Here is a 22,143-nt window from a genome sequence, read left to right on the forward strand (position 1 = left end):
GAAGTTATTGGTACCTCTTCCTACCAACTACAGGTTTCACTTCCCAAAAACAACAGAAAACGTTTTTGGTCCTTCTCTGTGTATGTATGCATGTGTGTGTGTGCATATGTGCGTGTGTGTGAGCCTGTATGTGTGTCCATGTGTGTGTATGTGTGTGTGAGCATTCATGCCCACACACGCACACACACACACACAAGTGTATACTCAAGGGTCTATGTGTGTGTGTGTATATATATAGTCATATATACACACACACATATATAATATATAAATTTTCAACAGTGCTTCTCCGAAAAAAGGTCCATCTATAAATATAATTTTATTTACTTTATTTTAAAATTATCTGCCTCCCTGTAGTTATTATTTTTTGAAGGGGGTTAACCTGCTGAAGTTTTGCCAAAATGGTGACTGGCTTCGCTTAGGTTCGTTGAACTCAAAGACTTGCGACTGAGCGATGCCATCTGGGACCAGGTACTGGCCTTGGTTCAATGGGTCCTGCGGTGGTGGGTAGGAAGGAGGAACTGAGCGGGCAGAGTTGACACCTAGAGTAGACAGAAAATCAAAGGAATACAGCATAAGGAACAAAATATTTCTTTTTTTGTGTGCAAGTACTAGAGCTGGAACTCAGGGCCTGAGTACTATCCCTTAGCTTTTTCACTCAAGAATAGAGTGCTACCACTTGAGCAACACCTTGATTTCTGACTTTTTGATGGTTAATTGGGGATAAAAGTCCCACAGACTTTCTTGTCTGGGCTGGCTTTGAACCTCAGTCCTCAGATGTCAGTCTCCTAAGTAGCTAGGATTATAGGCATGAGCCACTGGTGATTGGCTTAACAGCTAGTTTTGAAAGATGGTAAATATCAGAAATAGGAAGACACTAGACATCAGGAGACAATATGGAGATACTAAGGAGGGAGTTCCACTTTAAAATTTTCTTCATTTTGTGGTTCAAACATTTTAGATGTCCTTTGCTTAACTAACCCTAGATCCTAAAGGGTTTTTGTCTATTCTCTTCTATGAGTCCTATAGCTTTACATCTAACTCAATGACAAGTCTTATTTAATTTTGGACATGCTGCGAATATAAGTGAGGTTTTCTTTGCCTGTAGAAGCCCAATTGTTTCAGCATCATTTATTGAAAAGCCTCCCCTTTCTCCACTGAATTAATTTTGTGCTTTTGACAAAAATCAGTTATACATATCTGTGTAGGCTTATTCCTTTGTTCTCTTCCACTGATATGTCTATCCCTGTGCCAAAATTACACTGCCCTGGTTATTGCTATATTAATGAATGTTGAAATTGGGTAAATTGATTACTCCCACTTTATTCTCCTTTCTCTAAATTGTTTTAGTTATTCTAGGGTATTAATTTGATTTTTGGCTGGCCCTACAGCTCCTGGAGATGAGGCTGTGCTCAAAGCTATGGTGAATTCAATGTTGATAAACTCAATTGAATTGAATGGGAATTACCACTGAACTCCAAGATATATATATATATATATATATATATATATATATATATATATATATGTTCTTAAAACCAAAGCTGTGAGAAAGGCAATAGTGTAGTGAAAAAGGCCTTTCTTAGCTTAGTTCTTCTCTGCTATTCTTCTAGCCAGTCTTATGCTCCCTGAGAGACATGCTTGATAATATTCCATTGTGTTACAGATGTTCTTAGAAGGGGACATTAGAATAATTACCCATTTAATAACATCTGTGCTCTATCATTTTTTTTTTTGGGTCCAGTCATGAGGCCTGAACTCTGGGCCTGGGCACTGTCCCTCAGCTCTTCAGCTCAAGGCTAGCGCTCTACCACTTGAGCCACAGCGCCACTTCTGGCTTTTTTCTTTTTGCTTATGTGGTCCTGAGGAATCAAACCCAGGGCCTCAGGCATGCAAGGCAAGCGCTCTACCACTGAGCCACCATCCCAGCTCCAGTGTGCTCTATCATTTTTTTTTTGTCAACACCTTTGAAAATCCTTTATTAGAAGGCTGTTTGAAATGACAACTTCCACATTGCTCTATCATTTTTAAGGAGAGTTAAAGAAGCTATTTCTCATGGGTATCAGAGAGAAATATTCCATGTACTTCCTATGTATATTTTGTAACTATTCAGTTACAAAGTTGGCAATTATTTTCACATGTGAAAGCATGTTGTGTTTTGACAACATATAACCCATCACAACTTTAGACCAGGGAATCTTGAAGACCAGAAAAAGAAAGATGAGAGGAAATTAATAGGAACTCAGGGAAGCTTAAAATTAGAGGGTTTAAAGAGTGCTTTTAAAATAAGAAAGCTGTTCAGGGAACCAAGTTTAGATACTGGGAAACAAAAGAAGGTCTGGAAGGGGAGCCTAGCAAGGAAGGAAGGCTTGGTATGAGTTAGTAGGACTACCTCCTGGTTGGTAGCTTTGTTGTTATTCCTTTGTTTGGAGTGTTCTCACTGAAAAGACCAACCATTCCCATATTGTTAGAGGGAAGCTGGCAGGGCTAAAAGATTATCATGTTACCAAAAGATTATCATGTTACCATGGAAGCCAGTAGGATAGAGACAGTAGAGAAAATCTGAGTGAGAGAATGTCAGGAGATGGCATCCTTCAGAGGGTATAGGGAGGCTGCTAGCATATTATCTTATTTGCTACCTGAAGACTATAGGTGGCTGGGGCTCTCTCTCTCTCTCTCTCTCTCTCTCTCTCTCTCTCTCTCTGTGCACGTGAGGGAGATGGAGAGAGAGAGAGAGAGAGAGAGAGAGAGAGAGAGAGAGAGAGAGGGAAGGAGAGTCCCATGGACTTTCCTTACCAGGCTGGCTTTGAACCGTGATCCTTAGATATCAGTCTCTTGAGTAGCTAGGATTACAGGCATGTGCTACCAACACCTGTCTGGCTGTAGCTTTATTGCTCACATGTCTATCTTAAAGGGGTATTCCCTTACACATATACTTACAACATTAACTCTAGATTATTGCCTCTAGAGCTATCTCTTACATTTTAACCTCCAAAAAGATGATGGTTAGTGGCTTTAATTCCCTTCCTAAGGGGAATCACATTTTCATGATGATGCATGATCTGATGAGGACTTTTAAAGAGCATGAAGTAATTGAAAGAAAGGCAGGCCTAATCAGAAGTGTCCAGCTAGGTATGTCGTTTAATTAGGAATTGGCTATTCACAGGCACTCACCCTCTTCAATCAAAGTGAGATTCATTGGAAATAATTAAGGGTTACTTTATGTGGCTATTAGAATTTCAGGCAACTTGAATCTGATCATTTTGTATGGTGACTCATTCAGAACCAGAGAGCCTACTGAGAAAGCAGAAGGAAGGGTACAGGGAAAGTGAGTTCTCATTAAGATTCCCAACCCCTGGGGATAGTGACGATAGTTGTCAGTAATAGAAACAGCTGTCAGTAATTGGTGAATCAGTAAAGTGAGCGTTTCTTTCCCAGAGACCTCAACAGAAACTTGATATGGAAGGCAGAAAGCAGGGAACTCAGAGTCAAGATGATTCAATTTTGAATCATTTCACCCAGAAGACCCTCAGTTTCTCTATCTGGAAATAAGGGTAGCCAGGTCCATCTTTTCAGGGTTACCATAAAGATGACCTTATATAAAGATGTTCATATTGAATAGATATTCTAATAAGCAAAAGGGATCACCTTCTTTGTGATCAGCTGAATTTTTTATTTTTGTTCTGGTCCATGAAAAAGCTTTATTTCACATTTAAATTGATTCTCTATATATTCTCTTTAAGTACTCCAGTTTGTGGTATAGAGGAAGACAGAGACTATGTGAATCTTCTATCTTGGTTCAGTTTGAGGATCTCCATTCTGATTGGGAATTTCTGACTTGGCCCCAGGCCAATGCAAGAAAGCAGAACACATATATTTATACTTATTAAGTAAATCCTACACATAATTGCCAATATGTTTTTTAAAACTTTATCATTTTTTTTGTCCCAGTTCTGGGGCTTGAAATTAGAGCCTGCGCACTGTCCCTTAACTTTTTTTTTTTGGTTGGTCAGGGGCTCGAACTCAGGGCCTGGGTGATATCCCTGAGCTCTTTAGCTCAAGACAAGCACTCTACCACTTGAGCCACAGCTCCACTTCTGGCTTTTTCCTGGTTATTTGGAGATGAGTACCATGAATCTTCCTGCCCAGGCTGGCTTTAAATTGCAGTCCTCAGATCTCAGCCTTTTGAGGAGCTAGAATTACAGGTGTGAGCTACCAACACCAGGTGGAGCAAACTTTCATGTTGAAGTAAAGCAAAGGAGAACAAAACATGTAGGTAATGACTGATCTTTGGATATTACTCTATCATTTTCTCCTGAATGTCAAGCCTTTAGGACCATTTGAAACCTATTTTCAGCAACACCTGAGGATTTGGAAACCACCCTAGCACTCCAAGTACATCTCAGTATGGAAAGGGGTTCCTCATACACAGAGTAAGTAGGGGTGAAGGAAAGAATACCTTTTTGTTTGGGGACTTTTCTCACAGTCATGGCAGCCTGCCTCTTCTGGTTTTCAGAAATCTCAAAGCCTAAAAAAAACAACAACAACAAGAATTTCTTATGAGAAACATATCTTTCTTGAATGTATAAATCATTATAACTTTTCTGGAGCAGCAACAGTAAAATTTCATCAAAGTTTTGAAACACAGAAATGTCTTTGGTCCAGTAATTCCTTTCTAGGAAATGCACTAAGGAGATTTATTAAAAACTCAGATAATGACTTACATTTTCTCTGGATATAAATCCACTCAGTAGGGTGAACGCTGGATCATAAGGCAGTTCTATTTTTAGTTTTTGAGGAAGACTTCATATTGCTTTATATAATGGCAGTATGTAAGAGTTCTCTTTCTATTTTTGATCATTCATCAGTTTTCTTTTTGATAACAGTTATTCAAATTGGAGTGAAGGAACAGCTTTTAGTGATTTTGATTTGTACTTCCCTGATAATTGATTTTTCTTTTGCATTTATTTATAGGCTTCTTTTTACTGGGTATCACATTTACTAGGCAGGTACTAAACAACTAATTTTTTCATATAAACAACAGAACAAGATGATAAGGATATATTAAAATATTTACAAAGATCTTGTATGTTAATATGTGATTTTTTAAAACTTTTTACTACAGTTAAAATGATTTACAGATTTCTTATAGTAAAGATGATTTACTGTTTTAATCATACTAGAAAAAAAAACTCCTTGAAAAAAAAGACAAACTTGTCAGAAAATAATTTATGGAAGTTTTTCTGTTAGAGTTGGATTTTTTTAAGTCACAGGTTATTAGGGAATTTTAGGGGAGACATGGTGCTGGAGGCAGAGGGAATAGGGAAGATCTTCTAATTGTATTAGATGGTGTACACTAAGACCATTCCTTTACTAGCTCTAACAGTCTAAAGAGACCCTACTGATACTTCCCACTGGGAGAATAATGTAGCAACATCTCTCTATCATTCCACAATATGTCTCAATGTTCATCTACTAAAAGCAATTTGACTCTAATAAAAGTCTAAAAGTGACTTCAATGTGTAATCTATCCAAGATCTGAGGAGACTGGATTTATTGGTCTTTCTGGTCATCCATATTTGCCTCCTGGACATGTTAATTTCCAACAGGGAAGGATAAAAGAATCTGTTTGCAACAGGATACAAAGGGAGGGTCCATTTTCCTAGAGGCAGTTGCTATGAAATTGACCATACCAGCATTTTAAGGTACAATTCATCCCATAAGGAATGGGGGAAAAATAGAAACTGTATCTTCTTAGGGAATCATAAAAGGTAACTGCTTGATATTTTTATGACAGAAACAACACCAGGAACAAGATTCCAGATAGAACTTATAAGTTAAAAGCTATATCTAAATGGCATCTAAATACCATAATCTGTATTGGTGGGAGTGGTGAGGGTGAGGGGAAAGGGGCAAACAGATGGGGAGAGGAAGGATGGGCAAATGCAGTCATAATATTCAATGTATATATATGAAAATGAAACTAGGTAAATGAAGGTATGGGTAGGGTTGGGAGAGATCAGGGAGAGTAATGAAAGGGTGACATTGATCAAGATGCATTGTACTCACAAACTGACATGTTGGATTTAAACTTATTTGTACAATTACTTAAAGACAATAAAATAATTTAAAAAGAAGCATGAAAAACATTTTTCTTAGCTGTGTCTCTAAGCAAAAGGGGAACAATCTGTTTCAAACCATAATGGATGTTTTATTGTGAATCTAAATCATACAAATGGTCATGGTTTTAGACTGTTGCATTTTGCATAATTTACTTTAAAATAGATCCATATGGAACATGATACAGATGTGAAAAATCATTTTAATTTATCATCTAGGGGCATTTATTTAATATCTGAAATACATCCTGCGGAGTGATTTGTTAACAAATTAAAAACTCTCTAAGCCTTTGTGCTAGAGGCTAAAACTTATCAACATTTCAGCCATCTTCATGGAGAAGACTTTATTAGTCTAACATACATCAGTCATATCTTTTGGCAAAATGTTATTCAAGAATCTAGGCGCCGGTGGCTTACACATGAGGAGGCTGAGATCTGAGAATCATGGTTTGAAGCCAGCCTTGGAAGGAAAGTCTGTAAGACTCTTATCTCCAATTAGTCACAGAAAAAGCTGGAAGTGGCACTGTGGCTCAAGTGGTAGAGTGCTACCCTTGAGCAAAAGGAGTTCAGGGTCAGTACCCAGGCCCAGAGTTAAAGCTCCAGGACCAGCAAAAACAGTAATTCAAAATGTATATCAGCCAGAAATATTTCTACATACACTTTGTCCTTCAAAATAACCTAGTGTAAGATTCTAGTGAGTTCTATGATCTATTCCCTTTAGAAGGATGCTTGAAGTTTGTGATTTAAAACAGGTCCTTTACCTTAGTCCTCTTCAAGTCTGTGTTGTCAGACTCTGACTAGAAGGTTAGCTGAGAGCCAAGTGCTGGTGTATCACACTTTTAATCCTAGCTACGCAGGAGGTTGAGATCTGAGGATCATGTTTCAAAGCCAGCTCAGGCAATAAAGTCCTTGAGGCTCTTATCTCCAATTAACCACCAAAAAACCAAAAGTGGAGGTGTGATTCAAGTGGTAGAGAATCATCCTTGAGCAAAAATGCTAAGCCAGAGCACAAGGTTCAAGTCTCAGTAATTGCAATATATATATATATATATATATATATGCATATGTTATATACACACACACACACATATATTATGTAATAGAACAATGGTGACATAAAAGAAAGTTAGCTGAGGGCTAGGGAACATAGCTCAGTAATAGAGAACTTCTCTAGAACTCACAAAGAGGAAAGTTATCTGAATTTTGTTAGCATAATTCTACTAAATTTGTTCTGATCAACCATTTCACAGAGGGAATTGCCATGTATCTAAAGAAAGAGCTGAGACTTCATGGAGATTTTAGAAGTTATGCTTGTTTACATGTTTGTTTGCTAATAAATATATACTTTGGAAAATTAAGTCTGAAGAGGATTTTCTTTGCTACATTCTTATTTGGTAATGAGATTTTAGAGGAGTCCAATCTATAATTTACACCTCTCCTATTAAAAAAATACACACAAAAGAAACACCTAATAGTAAGAAACCACCATACTGGTTTAGGTCAATTTGCAAAAGAAATCTTCTTTCTGAATGTAGGAATATGACAATTACAATCCATTGTCCTTTTCATAATTATCTTTACCCTCTCAGGTCACTTACCAATTTTTTCATCTTCCTGTACCATTTTCCTCTCTTCTCTGAAAGCCCTGAGCCAACGTATTTTCTCTTCCAGCTTCTTGGCAAAGAACAGATGTACCTCTTCTGTTTCCTTGTTGTGAAGCTTGAAAGCATTCTTCATGCTGACATTAAAGTCATCATCTCTGCCATCTTCAATGTCAACCACCTCATACTTATCCATGTCAATGCGGCCTTTGTAGTATAGGATGTCTCTCCGGATTAAGTCCTTGGTGTGAAGGAAGAGAAGGTTTCTTACTAGAGTTACAAGCAGAGTGGGTATCGGGACAGGTGTTACTGTTTTGGAATACAAATGGCAACTGCCATAGCCTAAAATTTGGCAGATTAGATTAGCAGTCTGACTTTGAGAAATTGGTTAGATAGATGACCTAGAGATATCTCACATCTAAGACTGTCTCAGATTTCAGCATTAAACCTTCAGTGTGTTTGCAAGACTGCTGATAGGATTCAGGAAGTAGTACATTGCAAAAGGACTAATAAATAGCATGGGTGCTTTTTTTTTTTTTGCCAAATCAGGAGCATAAAATGAGCTCATTGGCTTTCTGCAACTTGCTGAGATATTCTACCAGGTCAGTAAGACCAAGAAATCAGAAGATTTCAGGACTGAGTGGTAAGACTGGCTGAGTAGCAGCACATTGCTGGGTGGATTACCTGAGTCTAATAACTTAACACTTGGGACTTTAGAAAAGACAGTCTGGCAGTAAAAAGCAGGACAAAAGTAAATCAAGAGCTAAGCACTGGTGGCTCATGCCTGTAATCCTAACTTCTCAGGAGGCTAAGATATGAAGATCACAGTTCAAACCAGCCTATGCAGAAAAGTCTGTAGGACTCTTACCTCCAATTAACTGACAAAAAGCTAGAAGTGGAGGTGTGGCTCAAGTGGTAAAGTGCCAGCCTTCAGCAAAAAAGCTAAGGGATAGTACTTAGGCCCTGAGATCAAGTCCCAGCACTGGCATAATAAAAAAGTGAATAAGAAAGGTTCATATATTAACATAGACTGATTTCCAAAATCTTTTTATATGAAAAGCAAAATTTTAGGTATATGCAAACAGTATGCTGCTTAGTTGTTATTGCTGTTTTGCTTATGTACCCAGAATTGGGTTAATCCTAATTCTAGTTGATGAAAAACTCACTGTGAGTCCGTACACAGTGCTTTTATTATTTTTATTCCTTATTTATACCTTTAATGATGTAATTAATACTGGTAAAGTCTCCATCCAATGTAAAAGCAATACTGTAACCCCAAGGTACCCTCCATCTCAAATCTCATGTTCACCATTCAGATAGTTTTTTTTTCTGTATAGTTTATCTCCTTTGTATTGGTTCCTTTTAAAAACATACAAAACAATACTACAATACTATATACTGTTTAGACACATGTATAACAAGTTCAAAATGATAAATACATGACACTGATATACAGCAAATTCAAGAGAGTACAAAGCAGGAAATTGGGAAGAGGTAAGGAAATCAGAAGGCAGTGAAGAAAAAGAAGGGAAAAATGAGAGTGAAGGAAAATAGACTTCATTTGTAATAGATTAGTTCTTAAACTGGATAGTAAATACATGAATGCTCATTGCATCTTTTTGAATGTTATGTTTTCCTAAGTAACAAAGGTAAGCAGAGGGATGGAGGCAGTGGTATATGGGTCTACCGAACGTCAAGATATGATAAATCTTTTCCAGCTGACCTTTTTAGTCCCTATTCTTTATCCTCTACTGCTGGGATATGTGATATGGCTAAGGAATGCCCCTGTGAGACCTGTTCTGACAGATGTCCTCTATTAGTAGCCAGGGCCCTTCTGGTCAACTCCTCCTACTTTGCTTGTATCTTAGGCTTTCAGTCAACCTAGTAGAAACACTTGTTATATTCTATTAACATAATACAGAATGATGAAACCATTTCTATGACTAGACCTGGTAGCTCATATTTGTAGTCCCAGCTACTCAAGCAGACAGAGATCAGGAGAATCACAGTTTGAGGCCAGCCCAGGCAAAAAGTTAGAAATACCCTCATCTCTACAAATAAGCTAGGCAATGGTATCCTGTGGCTATCATCCCAGCTATGGGGAGTATAAGCATGAAAGTCACAATATGAAGCTGGCCCCAGGGAAAAATGCAAGGCTCTGCCTGAAAAAATAACTAAACACAAAGGGCTGGCATATGTGTGGTTCAAGTTATAGGGTGCCTGATTAGAAAATATCAAGCCCTGAATTCAAACTTAAGTATTGTCACAAAAAATCCTCCCAAACCACGCCCTACCAAATTCCCATTGTACGGAATGATCTAAGAATGATGTCTTCTTCTTAGTTTTGGGATACCTATGAAGGCATCTCATTTGGCCATTCACATTCCTAATCCTAACTCTGCAAGATACTGCATTGAAGAAGGCTGTTTTTGAAAGATTCTCAATATAGCTCTATTGATCTCAAAGCTCCATACTGAGAAACGTAAGTGTTGGATTTCTTTACAAACAAATCATTTCATTGTTCTTTTTCCTAATGTAATATTTGTGCATATAAATAAACTAAGATGAGTGATCCCTTGGATATCTCTGACATCAAGCTCAGATCCCTTCGCTACCTCTAGCATCAAGCTATAGGATGGAGTGACTTGCATGCACTGACTTCCAAAGTCTCAGAAGTACTCTTATGTGATAAATGTTCAAAATGTGAAACTAGTTTGGTATAAAAGGAGGGAAAGCTGAGAAAATGGATGGGTGTAAGTTTTTGTGTGTTGTTACTGTGGCTTAAACTCAGTGCTTGGGTGATATCACTTACCTTAGCTTTTATTTTTTTTGCCAGTCCTGGGGTTTGAACTTAGGGCCTAGGCACTGTGCCTGAGCTTCTTGTTTTTGCTCAAGGCTAGCACTCTACCACTTGAATCACAGTGCCATTTCTGTTTTTTTTTTTTCTGTTTAAGTGGTACTAAGGAATCAAACCCAAGGCTTCATTTCATGGATGCTAGGCAAGCACTCTACCACTAAGCCATATTCCCAGTCCCCTTACCTTAGCTTTTTTGCTCAAGATGAGCACGCTGCCACTTGAGCCATGACTCTAATTTTGGCTTTTTAGTGGATAATGGGAGATAAGAATCTCATGAACATTCTTGCCTGGGTTGGATTCAAACTACAAGCCTCAGATTTCAGCCTCCTGAAGAGCTAGTTTTATAAGTGGCCACTGATACCTGGCTGTAATCTCTCTTGATCTCACAAAGGCTTGAATTCTGACTTATAAATGGTAATACAATACATGCAAACCTGGAAAAACAGATCTGGATAATACAGCTCTTGGTGGGTACCTACCTGGCTAAAAATATTAGTAGCCTCAACCTCCATGTTCCTAACTTCTGTTTATAATCTTTCTTCCTCACATTAACAAATTGGTGTCTCATGATTATTGTCTGCCCTCAATATTTTATTAGTTTCCAAAAATAGAAAATATATACATAATCTTGGAGTTACGTTAATGACATCAATTGGCACTCCTCTTATTTATTTAGATGTGTAAAGATGACAAGGAACTAGAGATAATTTTTGCTTCTGAGGCAGGGGAAAAGGGATAGAGTGATGTGTTATTAAAAGTCTTCTTTTTGTAGCTCCCTAGAGGGTTGAATGTGAGTTTAAAGTATCAGATTAGTCATAGCCAAGTGTAGAGATGTAATAGGAATGATGTACTGCTCAGAAAGTCCAGTCAAAAAGGACATCTCAGGTCAGTGAAACAACATGGAGGGAGAGAAAGAGCATAAGGAAAAGTGCAAAGACTAAATTTTTTAGCTGCTTATTTACTAGCTGTATTGTCTCAAAAAAGCTACTTTACCTAACTCTCTCAGATTCAATTACCCACGAAATAAAGAGAATTTTCTTCATTATGTCAAAGCTCTCTGTGTGTGTGTGTGTGTGCTAATACTGGGGCTTGAACTCAGGGCCTGAGCTTTGTTGCTCAAAATCTGGTACTCTACCACTTGGAAATTTTATGTACTCTTGATGTATAAGGGCGTTATTTGCCAACTCACTCTCTGCAAACCACAGATCTACTTGGGCCCACAACAATTGTATCCCAACCGAATCTCCTATTTCCATCTTTGTAGTCTTTATGGTCAAATTATCGGATTATAACTCTAGTTCAAGCTTTTGAGGCTCTCCTTCTCTACATCCTACACTAACTATAAAGACTTTGACACATGACACATTTGATACTTAGTCATCATGCCTCTAGCAGCTTTTAGTTTCATCTACCTACTTACTTAGCCTGTGCCCCACACTCCGCCTTCCTTGATCTTGTGTCACTCAGAAATTATCCAGAGACAGGAAGTTGAGAAAGCCTCAGATAAATCTTGGGGTTTTAGCACAGTAAGGAAATAAAGTCCTCCTGACGCCTGCTTGCCTAGTCTTGTTGGGACCAGGCTGCCCACATGTTATTGGTGTCCTGAGTGCTTTCCACAGGGACATGGTAAGTATATTTCCAAAACAGATGCTACTTAGATCATTATAGCTTCCCTGTCTAATTAAATTTGTCACTCCTTTTTTCCTTTCTGCTTATATATGCTAGGATATACTTATGGGGCTAGTGCTTCTCCAGAAGAGTCTTGACAATCTGAAGATCGATAAACAGTCCTAGCTTGTGTCTCCATCAAGGAGTTTTTCCTTAGCTGTGACATTACAGAATTTAAACAGCTTCCAATTATTTCAATTTGATCTCACTAGGTACTCTTGTGTTTTAGTAAGACACTACAGGAAATTTGTCCACATGAAAGCAGCTGCAATATGGAGAATATAATTGTTCAGGACTGCCTCATTCATTTATCACTAAGGTCCTTCTTCTCACCTTAAAGGGGATTCTGGTTTCTATTCGCTAGCTTAGGCTACTCCAGTTTTCCCTCCAGATCCTGGAGAAGGCACATGAGACTAGGACAAGGTTTATCTTGGTCACTACTCTATTCTAGCATCTAGACAGTATGCTTCATAGTCAAAATAATAACATCAAAGGACACTTAAATAACACATACCATGTACTATCTGAAGTGCTTTGTATTTATTAATTTAAAGCTAACAACAATCCCGTGAGATAAGTACTCTTATGATGACATTGAGTACTGTAACTATACAAGTGAACCATTAAGGAACTGAACCAGGAATAAAAGCTACTCAGAGCTTGTCTTCAAGCTCAAGGTATCTGACTCCAAAATCTGTGCTTTCATTTAACCACTATGCTAAATACTAAGTCCTAAAAAAATTTGCTGAATTCAAGCTGGGCGCCAGTACCTGTAATCCTAGCTACTCAGGAGGCTGAGATATGAGGATCACAGTTCAAAGCCAGCCCGGGCAGGAAAGTTCTTGAGACTCATCTTCAATAAACCACTAGAAAACCAGAAGTGATACTGTGGCTCAAGCGGTAGAGCACTCGCCTTGAGCTGGAGAGCTGAGGGACAGCGCCCAAGCCCCATGACCGACAAAAACAAATGCTGAATTCATGGTAAAACTGCACATAGTGTATCAATAGCTAACATTTACTATGTGTTATGGATCAGGTATTTATACCTATATTGCCTTATTAAATTCTTTTTTTTAATTAATAAGTTTTCTATGGTGAAAATACACAGAGGAGTTACAATTACATGAGCAAGGAAATGAGTACATTTCTTATCAAGCATTGTTGCCTCCTCCTTTGTTTCCCCTTACCATCCTTGCCCTCCCCTCCTCTCCCCCACCACCCCCTCCCCGCTGCCAAAGTTGTAAAGTTCGTTTTTCAACATACCGTCTTGTACATCTCATTGGTGCAATGGGTCCACCTGTATCCCTATTTAAACAATTTGTTTTTTCCCTTCCCCTCCCCAAATTATACCAATATCAAATACAGTGAAAGCAGAGGTTATACCATTGGGGAGGGACATACAAAGCAACAAAGAAATCATCTTATAAATATGTTAGAAACAATAGCAAGAAAAAAATTTCAGTCTTTATCTTGGGGTTCATTTTGCCTAACATCAACTTATCTGACCATTTCTGCTTGTCTCAGACATATACTAGTTATTGCAAATAAGGGAAACTATGGGACCTATGTTTCTTTGGGCCTGGCTTACTTCACTTAATATAATTTTTTCCAAGTCTTTCCATTTCCTAACAAATGGAGCAATGTCATTCTTTCTGATGGAGGCACAGAATTCCACTGTGCATATATACCACATTTTCTTGATCCATTCATCTACTGAAGGGCATCTGGGTTGGTTCCACATCTTAGCTATGGTAAATAATGGTGCAATAAACATAGTTGTGCTGGTAGCTTTAGTATGGTCTTGTTTGTGATCATTTGGGTAAATGCCCAAAAGTGGAATTGCTGGGTCATAGGGGAGCTCTATGTGGAGGCTTTTGAGGAACCTCCAAACTACTTTCCAAAGTGGTTGAACAAGTTTACACTCCCTCCAACAATGCAGTAGGGTTCCCTTCGGTCTACGTCCCCTCCAGCATCTGTTGTTATTAGAATTCTTGATTGTAGCCATTCTAACTGGGGTGAGGTGCCATAGTAATCAAAACAGCTTGGTACTGGCATAAGAACAGACCTCAGGACCAATGGAATAGAATTGAAAACCCAGAAATGAACCCACAGACCTATAGCCATCTAATCTTCAATAAGGGAGCTAAAAAATAGAATGGAAGAAAGACAGCCTCTTCAGTAAATGGTGCTACCAAAATTGGTTAATCACTTGTAGAAAACTAAAACTAGATCCTTATATATCACCCTGCACCAGAATCAACTCCAAAAGGATCAAAGACCTCAGAGTCAAAGCAGACATCCTGAAAACATTACAGGACAGAATAGGAGAAACCCTAGGTCTCCTTGGCAAAGGCTGAAATTTTCTTAAAAGAGACTCAGAAACACAACAAATCAAAGAAATGGGATTGCATGCAATTGCAGAGCTTCTGCATGGCAAAGGACATAGCTAGCAAGATCAGTAGAAAGCCCACGGATTGGGAGAAGATCTTCACTAGCCATACAACAGACAAGGGTCTCATATCTAAAATATACCTGGAACTCAAAAAATTAAATCCCCCAACAACAAATCCTCAAAGAAACAACTGCCCGATAAATAAGTGGGCTAAAGACTTACAGAGAAACTTCTCTGAAGAGGAAAGAAGGATGGCCAATAGACACATGAAGAAATGCTCAACCTCCCTAGCCATAAAAGAAATGTAAATCAAAACAACATTGTCTTATTAAATTCTTACAACCTCCCTTCCAGTATGATTCCCATCTGAAGAAAAAAATTGTTCCAAATGAAGAGACTTCCTTGAATACAAGTCATCTGTACTATATTGTTTCTTGAGGAGTTAGGATATAGGTGGACAATGGAGCATGTCCAGACAGGCATAGCTGAGAGAAAGGATACAGAGAAAAGCTGTTTGGGCAACTATATGCCTGTAGGAACATTAGTAGAGAATTCTTCTTCTGCAGTCAATAGTGGAAAGGGAAAGGGGCTGGGAAAGGGGAAGAGGAGAAATGCTCCCAAAGCATCAAAAGTTCAAAACAATTATATCAGGGAAAAACAGTAAAATGTTTGTAAAACTTCATAAGATAATGAGACACAAAGAAGCAGAAGCTGCCAGTACATATAAATTTGAAGAGAACAAAAAGCCTTGTCTAGATTTCTCAAAATAAAAGTAACAAGGAAAGAGAAGGCAAAGCCAAAGTTAAAGAGGCTATCATAATTAGAACCCAGTGTGTACTATGACTGCCATTGAAAAACTATGTAGATATATACACATACACACAGATACAGACACAGACAGACAGACAGACAGACAGACAGACAGACACACACACACACACAGACACAGACACACAGACACACAGACACACACACACACACACACACACACACACACACACACACACACACACACACACACACACACACACATGGTGGGAAGGGTTCTGATTGGCTTAAGTCAATCCTGACTACCAATGTACAAAATGGGCAAGTTTTAACATATCTTACTTGAGAATTAAAACAATCATAACAGGTGGATGGGAACTTAGTGGCTGGGCCATATAATTTTAGGTAGAGTTCAGATAACAGTATGTCTTTCTTACTTTTTTTTTTTAAGTACTAGGACTGGGACTTGAGCTCATGGCCTAGGTACTGTTCCTTAGCTTTTTTACTCTACCACTTCAGCCACAGCTCCATTTCTGGCTTGTTGGTGCTTAATTGGAGATAAGGGTTTCATGGAATTTGCTGCCAGGAATGATCACAGCCTCCTGAATAGCTAGGATTACAGGTGTGAACCATCAGTGCTGGGTATGCACTATATTTCAGTGATTCTTTGCCATCTCAGGCAGTAATTATCTACTTCAGATTTGGGTACACTTAGTGATGGAGACTTCAATAACTTATAAGGTTGTCTATTTCTTTGTTTAAAGTGGGGTAAGATGAAGTTTAATGAGTACCTACTAGCAATCAGTTAGTCTAACAGGCATTTTATATACACTGATTTCATTTATTCTTCATAATAACTGTCAAATAATTATTTCCCTCACTTTACAAATAAAATAATTGAGGCACAGAACATGAAAGGTCACTTGCTTAACATAATATAGTGAGTGCTGGAACTAGGATTTGAGCACAGGATTATCTGATCAGAAAATGTATTCTTTATCAGTCAATATTTCATGAGCATTTTTTGTTTGTGGCCTAGCCTCAAACCATGATGTTCCTAATCTTAGCCCCTTAGCTAGGATGACAGGCATGAAACATTATGCTTAGCTGTCTTGAGAATTTTTTGGGGGGGGGTCTGGTCGTGGGGCCTGAACTCTGGGTCTGGGCGCTGTCCCTCAGCTCTTCAGCTCAAGGCTAGCACTCTACCACTTGAGCCACAGCACCACTTCCGGCTTTTTTCTTTTTGCTTATGTGGTACTGAGGAATCGAACCCAGGGCCTCAGGCATACAAGGCAAGTGCTCTACCACTGAGCCACCTTCCCAGCCCCTGTCTTGAGAATTTTTAAAATGAAGTTTGATTCATTCTAGGATGAATGATGCTATTTTTATCACTTCATAATTCCATCTTGGTCTTCTGCTGATTTTTGTTTCCTAACTTAATCCCACTGTGCATCTTGTTTTTTTCTCTTTATTCTAGACTTTGCCTTACTATTTTGTATTCTTGCTACTTTTCCTATTATCTCTTATATCTACAGCTTTTCAGAGCCGTTTTACTTAAAGTAACTATGGCTTTTGCTGACAGAAGTCAGCAGTCAAACTCAACTGTCTTGAGTAGGATACGTAACATAAATAAACTGTGCTCTTAATTTGACTACTTTTTCTAAACATGAACATAACAGAATGGCAAGAATGGGTATATGCCTGTTGGTGATCTGGTTGATATATTGAGAACTTCTTCAATTGCCAAATTTACCTTCAAAATTTCTGTTTCCTGATTGTATAGAAGTTTTTTGGGGGAGGGGTATGAAAAAGAGGTCTAGTGTTTGAGTCTCAGACTCACACACATTCTCTCTCAGGGTTAACTCCAGACTGGGATGGTTATTGTCCTCATTAACTAGCTGGCTATTTATTCCAGAGCTTTTACCTCTAAACACTGGAGCAGTCAGAATCTGAGCTCAATTTCTTCCCTCAATCTATCATCAAAGGAAAACATGTCAGGTTTAATGCAAAATAGCCTATATACAAATACCCACAGAAAAGGGAATTAAAACAGATATATGGTTCATGTTCCAGCTCAGAAAATATAACAATGTTTAACTTTGTGTATTATGCCTTGTTACCCTTCTTCAGAGGGTGAGACAGATGACAAAGGGATCAAACAACAGAAAAGAAGTGAATGAAAAGTAAAAGTGTGAATTTGAATTCATTCTAAGTACTTATGGGTTTCTCCCCCCCTTTACTATTTCTGATTCAAAATTCTTGCTGTCTAGTTTCTGAATAAGGTGTGTTTTGAACTTCCTATCCCAAGGAAGGAGGGCACACAGTATCCCATCAGGAAGTCTCAGGAGAGATTGTGCCTATGTTACCCCCTTCTTACCATGGAAAAGTGCCCCAAACCAGTATTCAAAAAATTACTCAGGGATCAGTGACAAGTACAAGTTATTTCCCCACATGCATTAAAAGGAAGGCACAGTGAATAGAGCATGGTTGATAGTTGCAGGAAATTGTTGCACATTGTATAGGAAATAAAGACATGAGGAGAAAATCTTGTACCATAAAGGTACCTACCAGTCTGGGCAAAATAGGCCCATTGTTGGTTCCCAAGGCAACGAGGGGCCAGATGGCCAGTCATGAGAGTGAAAATGAGAGAAAGTGCTCAGAGAAGCTACTATTTACTAACTGGGACATAAATATTATAATAGTGTTAACAACTGGTACAAAATAACTGGCTATCAGGTTTGCTTGTAAGGTAGTGAGAAAGAGCATCTCAAGAGTCATGAATACAAAGGCAAAAAAATGATAGTAAAACAAGATGTGCCAACTTCACAGTTTAATTGCTCATTGCCTGTGATAAACATGCTGTACCAGTGTTCCTTCCTGGTATAGAACTGCTACCAAATTCCTGTCTGTTTTCACCCTAGCAGCTTTTGTCAAATTCTTTAGGAGCCTCAGGATGGTGAAGGAAGGGCCTGGTGCCCTCTGAAGTATCAACCTCCATTGGGGAAGAAGAGGGAAGGATTACCTTTTTTTTTTTTTTTGGTTGGTCGTGGGGCTTGAACTCTGGGCCTGGATGCTGTCCCTCAGCTCTTTAGCTCAATACTAGCACTCTACCACTTGAACCACAGTGCCACTTTGGCTTTTTCTGTTTATGTGGTGCTAAGCAATCGAACCCAGGGCCTCATGTATGCAAGGCAAGTATTCTACCACTGAGCCACCTTCCCAGCCCAGGATTACCTTCTTGCAGAGGACCATCTGGTGGTCAAACAGGAAGAAAACTCGTTGTTGGTTGCGGCCATAGGGCTGGTAGATCCAAGCCATCTCTCCAGTGTAGATCAGTTCCGAGCTCCTGTCTAGGATGTCATCACCCTGGGAAGGACACATTATGGTAAGAGGCAGCCAAGCAGGAGGGATGGTTCCATTGCTTACACAGAGGGACCCAAGGCTGAGCACAGACTGGGGTGGAGGACGATGGAATAACTCCTAGGAATTCTCTAAAGGCTTTACAGTTTAAAAAGCTGGAATGACCTATATTATTATTCATTCTGAAGCCAAATAAATTCTACCACTCAGAAGTGTTACAGCTTACATGTGTGCTCTCTATTCCCTTTTCTCCTCCTTCCTTCTTTTCCCATCCCCCCTCTCTTCCTACTATTCTTTCTCCTCCTCCTCTTCCTCCATCCTGCATCTCTTTCTCTGCTCCAAATTCTCAACCTCTTGTCTCTCAGTTTCTTTCCAATACTTGATGACTAAGCCTGAGCATATAATTCCTGCTTCCAGGATGAGAAGAGCACCAGGGAGAATGAGGGAAAAAAGATGATGAAAAAGGAGAGAAAAAAAATCTATTCACTCTTTATAATTGTTTTCTCTCCACTCCCCCCCTCCCCAGTTGATTAAAAATTATTGATTAAGCCAGGTACTGGTGACTCATACCTATAATCCTAGTTACTTAGGAGGCTGAGATTTGATCTTAGTTTAAAGCCAGCCAGGAAAACTCCAAGAGACTCTTATCTCCAATTAACCAGCAAAAATCCAGAAGTGGAGGTATGGCTCAAGTGGTAGAGCACTAGCCTTGAGCAAATACTACAAGTAAGAGCAAAAGGCCCAATTCCAGCTAAAAGCTATTATTCATTAAACAGAAAATTTCGTGCCACATGCTTCCTTTTTCTCATATCCAGAGAGCTCTTAACTGTATCTCAGTGGATATGATAAAGGCAGGTGTGCTCAGAGACCACGGGAACACAGGGCAAACCAAAACAAAGCCAGGGGCAGGAGTGAGTGTTCAAGGACCCATCAATAGTTCAGAATGAAAAAAATGTCTTTCCTGAGTACTTATATGAGTCAGATATGCTGGATGTTCTTACTCTGCCATACATGGGCTCCACAATAGCCCTGCGAAGTAGATATTCTTGTTTCACATTACAGTTCCAAATACAGAGAGCTCAACTGATAAGCTGTAGTCACCATCTAAGTAGCCACATATCTACAACTCAAACCCAATCTCTGTGGCTCCACAGGTATACTCATTCCTTATCTTACAATCTTATATTGTTTCTAAACCAGAAAGTGAATGGATGACTAGTCCCTTCTCCCAGCTTTTAAATCAAGTATATGCATGTCTTCACAGTCCTGGCTCTGATACTCTTATACTATGTCAGCCTTATACTTAAAGCTTCAGGGCAAGATTCTTAGAAATACAGGCCCCTGCATGTCTCCATAAAATAGCCCAGGCAAGGAAATATGTTGAAAAGTGGAACATCTGGAAATGGCATTCTTAAATGTATCATTTTCTCTAGCCTAAGAGATTAGAAAGAAGAAGAGAGTTCCATGGAATGATTTGCTAATAACAGGACTCAAAAGAAGCTCAGAAATACTGCTTTGACTTCAGGCTCAGCTTCAGGAATATCCAAGAGCAAGGTAAACAATTCTCAAGGAGTTGACAAACTGGGACAGAACTTTTGGAGGCTTGAAGCTGAGAGAAAACCTTTTTCATGGTTAGGATAGAGAAGGGCTTTCCTGTTGGAAATATGGAAATTGAAGAATAGTACCAGTTTACTAAACCCAGGGCTCTGGAGAGGCTAAGATGTGCCACAGTGTATTTTGAATGTGTATGAAATGATAGAAATCCATAAATGGTGGTGAATGATATAAATAGATGGCAAGGATGACTTTCTTTTTTGTGCCAGTCCTGCGGCTAGATCTCAAGGTGCTGTCTCTTAGCTTTTTTGCTCAAGGCTAGTGTTTTACTACCTGAGCCACAGTTCTACTTCTGGATTTTTGATGGTTAGAGATAAGAGTCTCACGGACTTTCTATGTAGTCCAAGCTGGACTGAAACTTTGTTGTTGTTTTTTTTTTTGTCTCTAGGCTTTCTTGTTGGACTGAAACTTTCTATGCAGCCCAGCTTGGTTTTGAACTGTCCATCCTTCCGTCTTAGGCTTCTGAGTGCTGGGATTATAGGCATATGACACTGTGTTCAGTTTCAAAGACCATTTTTAAAACTGAAGATGATTAGAACAAGAAGACAACACAGTAGTATTATGCAGTCTAATCACTGCACCATTCAGGGGTATCTTGACTAGAATTTAAGTCGTTGCCACATGTAGCTCTAAGAAAAAAATCTGGAACAAAATATACTTATCTACTCACCAAGCTGGGCCTCAGTTTCCTTATTAATATAGGGATATAACATTATCAACCTTGAATGTTGTTATAAATACTTAAATTAGCATATATGAAGTGATTAGGAAAGTACAAATCATAGTGCAAGCTGTATAAATGTGATGTTATCTTGACTCCTAGGTAGTATACATATCTTGTTTTCAACTAAAGCAACAATCTGATAAGTACTGTTTTTATCTCTCAAATCAACATTAGAGAAATAAATTGGAAGTAGTTTGCCTAAAGGAGCAGAATCCATATTAGATTACCACCAAAGCACATGTTTTTTTGTTTTGTTTTGTTTTTGTTGGTCATGGGGCTTGAACTCAGGGCCTGGGCACTGTCCCTGAGCTTTTTTCACTTACGGCAAGTGCTCTACCACATTGAGCCACAGAAGCACTTCCAGTTTTCTGGTGGTTAATTGGAGCTAAGAGTTTCACGGACTTTCCTACCCACGGCTTCAAACCATGATCCTTAGCTCTTAGCCTCCTTAGTTAGGATTGCAGGTGTGAGCCACCAGCAGCTGGCTCAAAAGCCATGTTTTGAATCACCAAACAGTATTTGAATGATGGCTCCACTTCCTGTGGGACTAACATCTGCTGTGGAAGATTTCTGAGATGAGAGTCTCAAAAGAGCTGGGTTCTGGGTCTAGTGTTTCTTATCAACTCATTCTGTGTCCTTACAAAGTAGCTTCAATGTTCTCAATCTATTTTCTCATTAGAGTGGGTATAATGTAACAGCTTCTGTTTGGTCCAATCCATATAGATGGTTGGCATAGGAGGGAAAGGACCCCGTCCATTGTTCAGAACTCCAAACCTTCCTTGCTTCTTTTGTCCTACTTGCACCATATTGCTCTTTGTTTTCTCTTCCAAATTGCAATCCCTTCCCATGGTCTCCTGTAGCTCACTACCTTCTGTTCCATTCCTGAAGGTTTTTTTTTTCTTCTTTTTGTTGCTAGTACTGGGGCTTGAGCTCAGGGCCTTTTTTCCCACTCAGAGCTGGTGCTCTACCACTTGAGCCTCTTCTTTACTTCTGGATTTTAGCTAGTTAATTGGAGATAAAAGTCTCATGAACCGTTTTCC

At 38.9% G+C, this 22,143-nt stretch overlaps 1 protein-coding gene across 6 annotated transcripts in view; it reads right to left on the bottom strand.

Annotated features, from left to right (window-relative positions):
* Window positions 1–227: 227 nt before the first annotated feature.
* Arhgef9 (Cdc42 guanine nucleotide exchange factor 9) overlaps window positions 228–22,143 on the bottom strand; it is a 288,284-nt gene continuing 266,368 nt past the window's right edge. For all 6 annotated transcript variants that reach the window (XM_042666913.1, XM_042666918.1, XM_042666915.1 and 3 more), the window contains 4 exons: window positions 18,640–18,771; window positions 7,718–7,961; window positions 4,460–4,528; window positions 228–542 (listed from right to left, as the gene is read on the bottom strand). In XM_042666913.1, the coding sequence (XP_042522847.1) occupies window positions 361–542; window positions 4,460–4,528; window positions 7,718–7,961; window positions 18,640–18,771 (627 nt within the window). In that variant the 3' untranslated portion in view covers window positions 228–360. The remainder of the gene's footprint in view (window positions 543–4,459; window positions 4,529–7,717; window positions 7,962–18,639; window positions 18,772–22,143) is intronic.

The sequence above is a fragment of the Dipodomys spectabilis genome, unplaced genomic scaffold (assembly GCF_019054845.1).
Source record: "Dipodomys spectabilis isolate Male_0828 unplaced genomic scaffold, ASM1905484v1 ptg000370l, whole genome shotgun sequence".
Taxonomy (NCBI): domain Eukaryota; kingdom Metazoa; phylum Chordata; class Mammalia; order Rodentia; family Heteromyidae; genus Dipodomys; species Dipodomys spectabilis.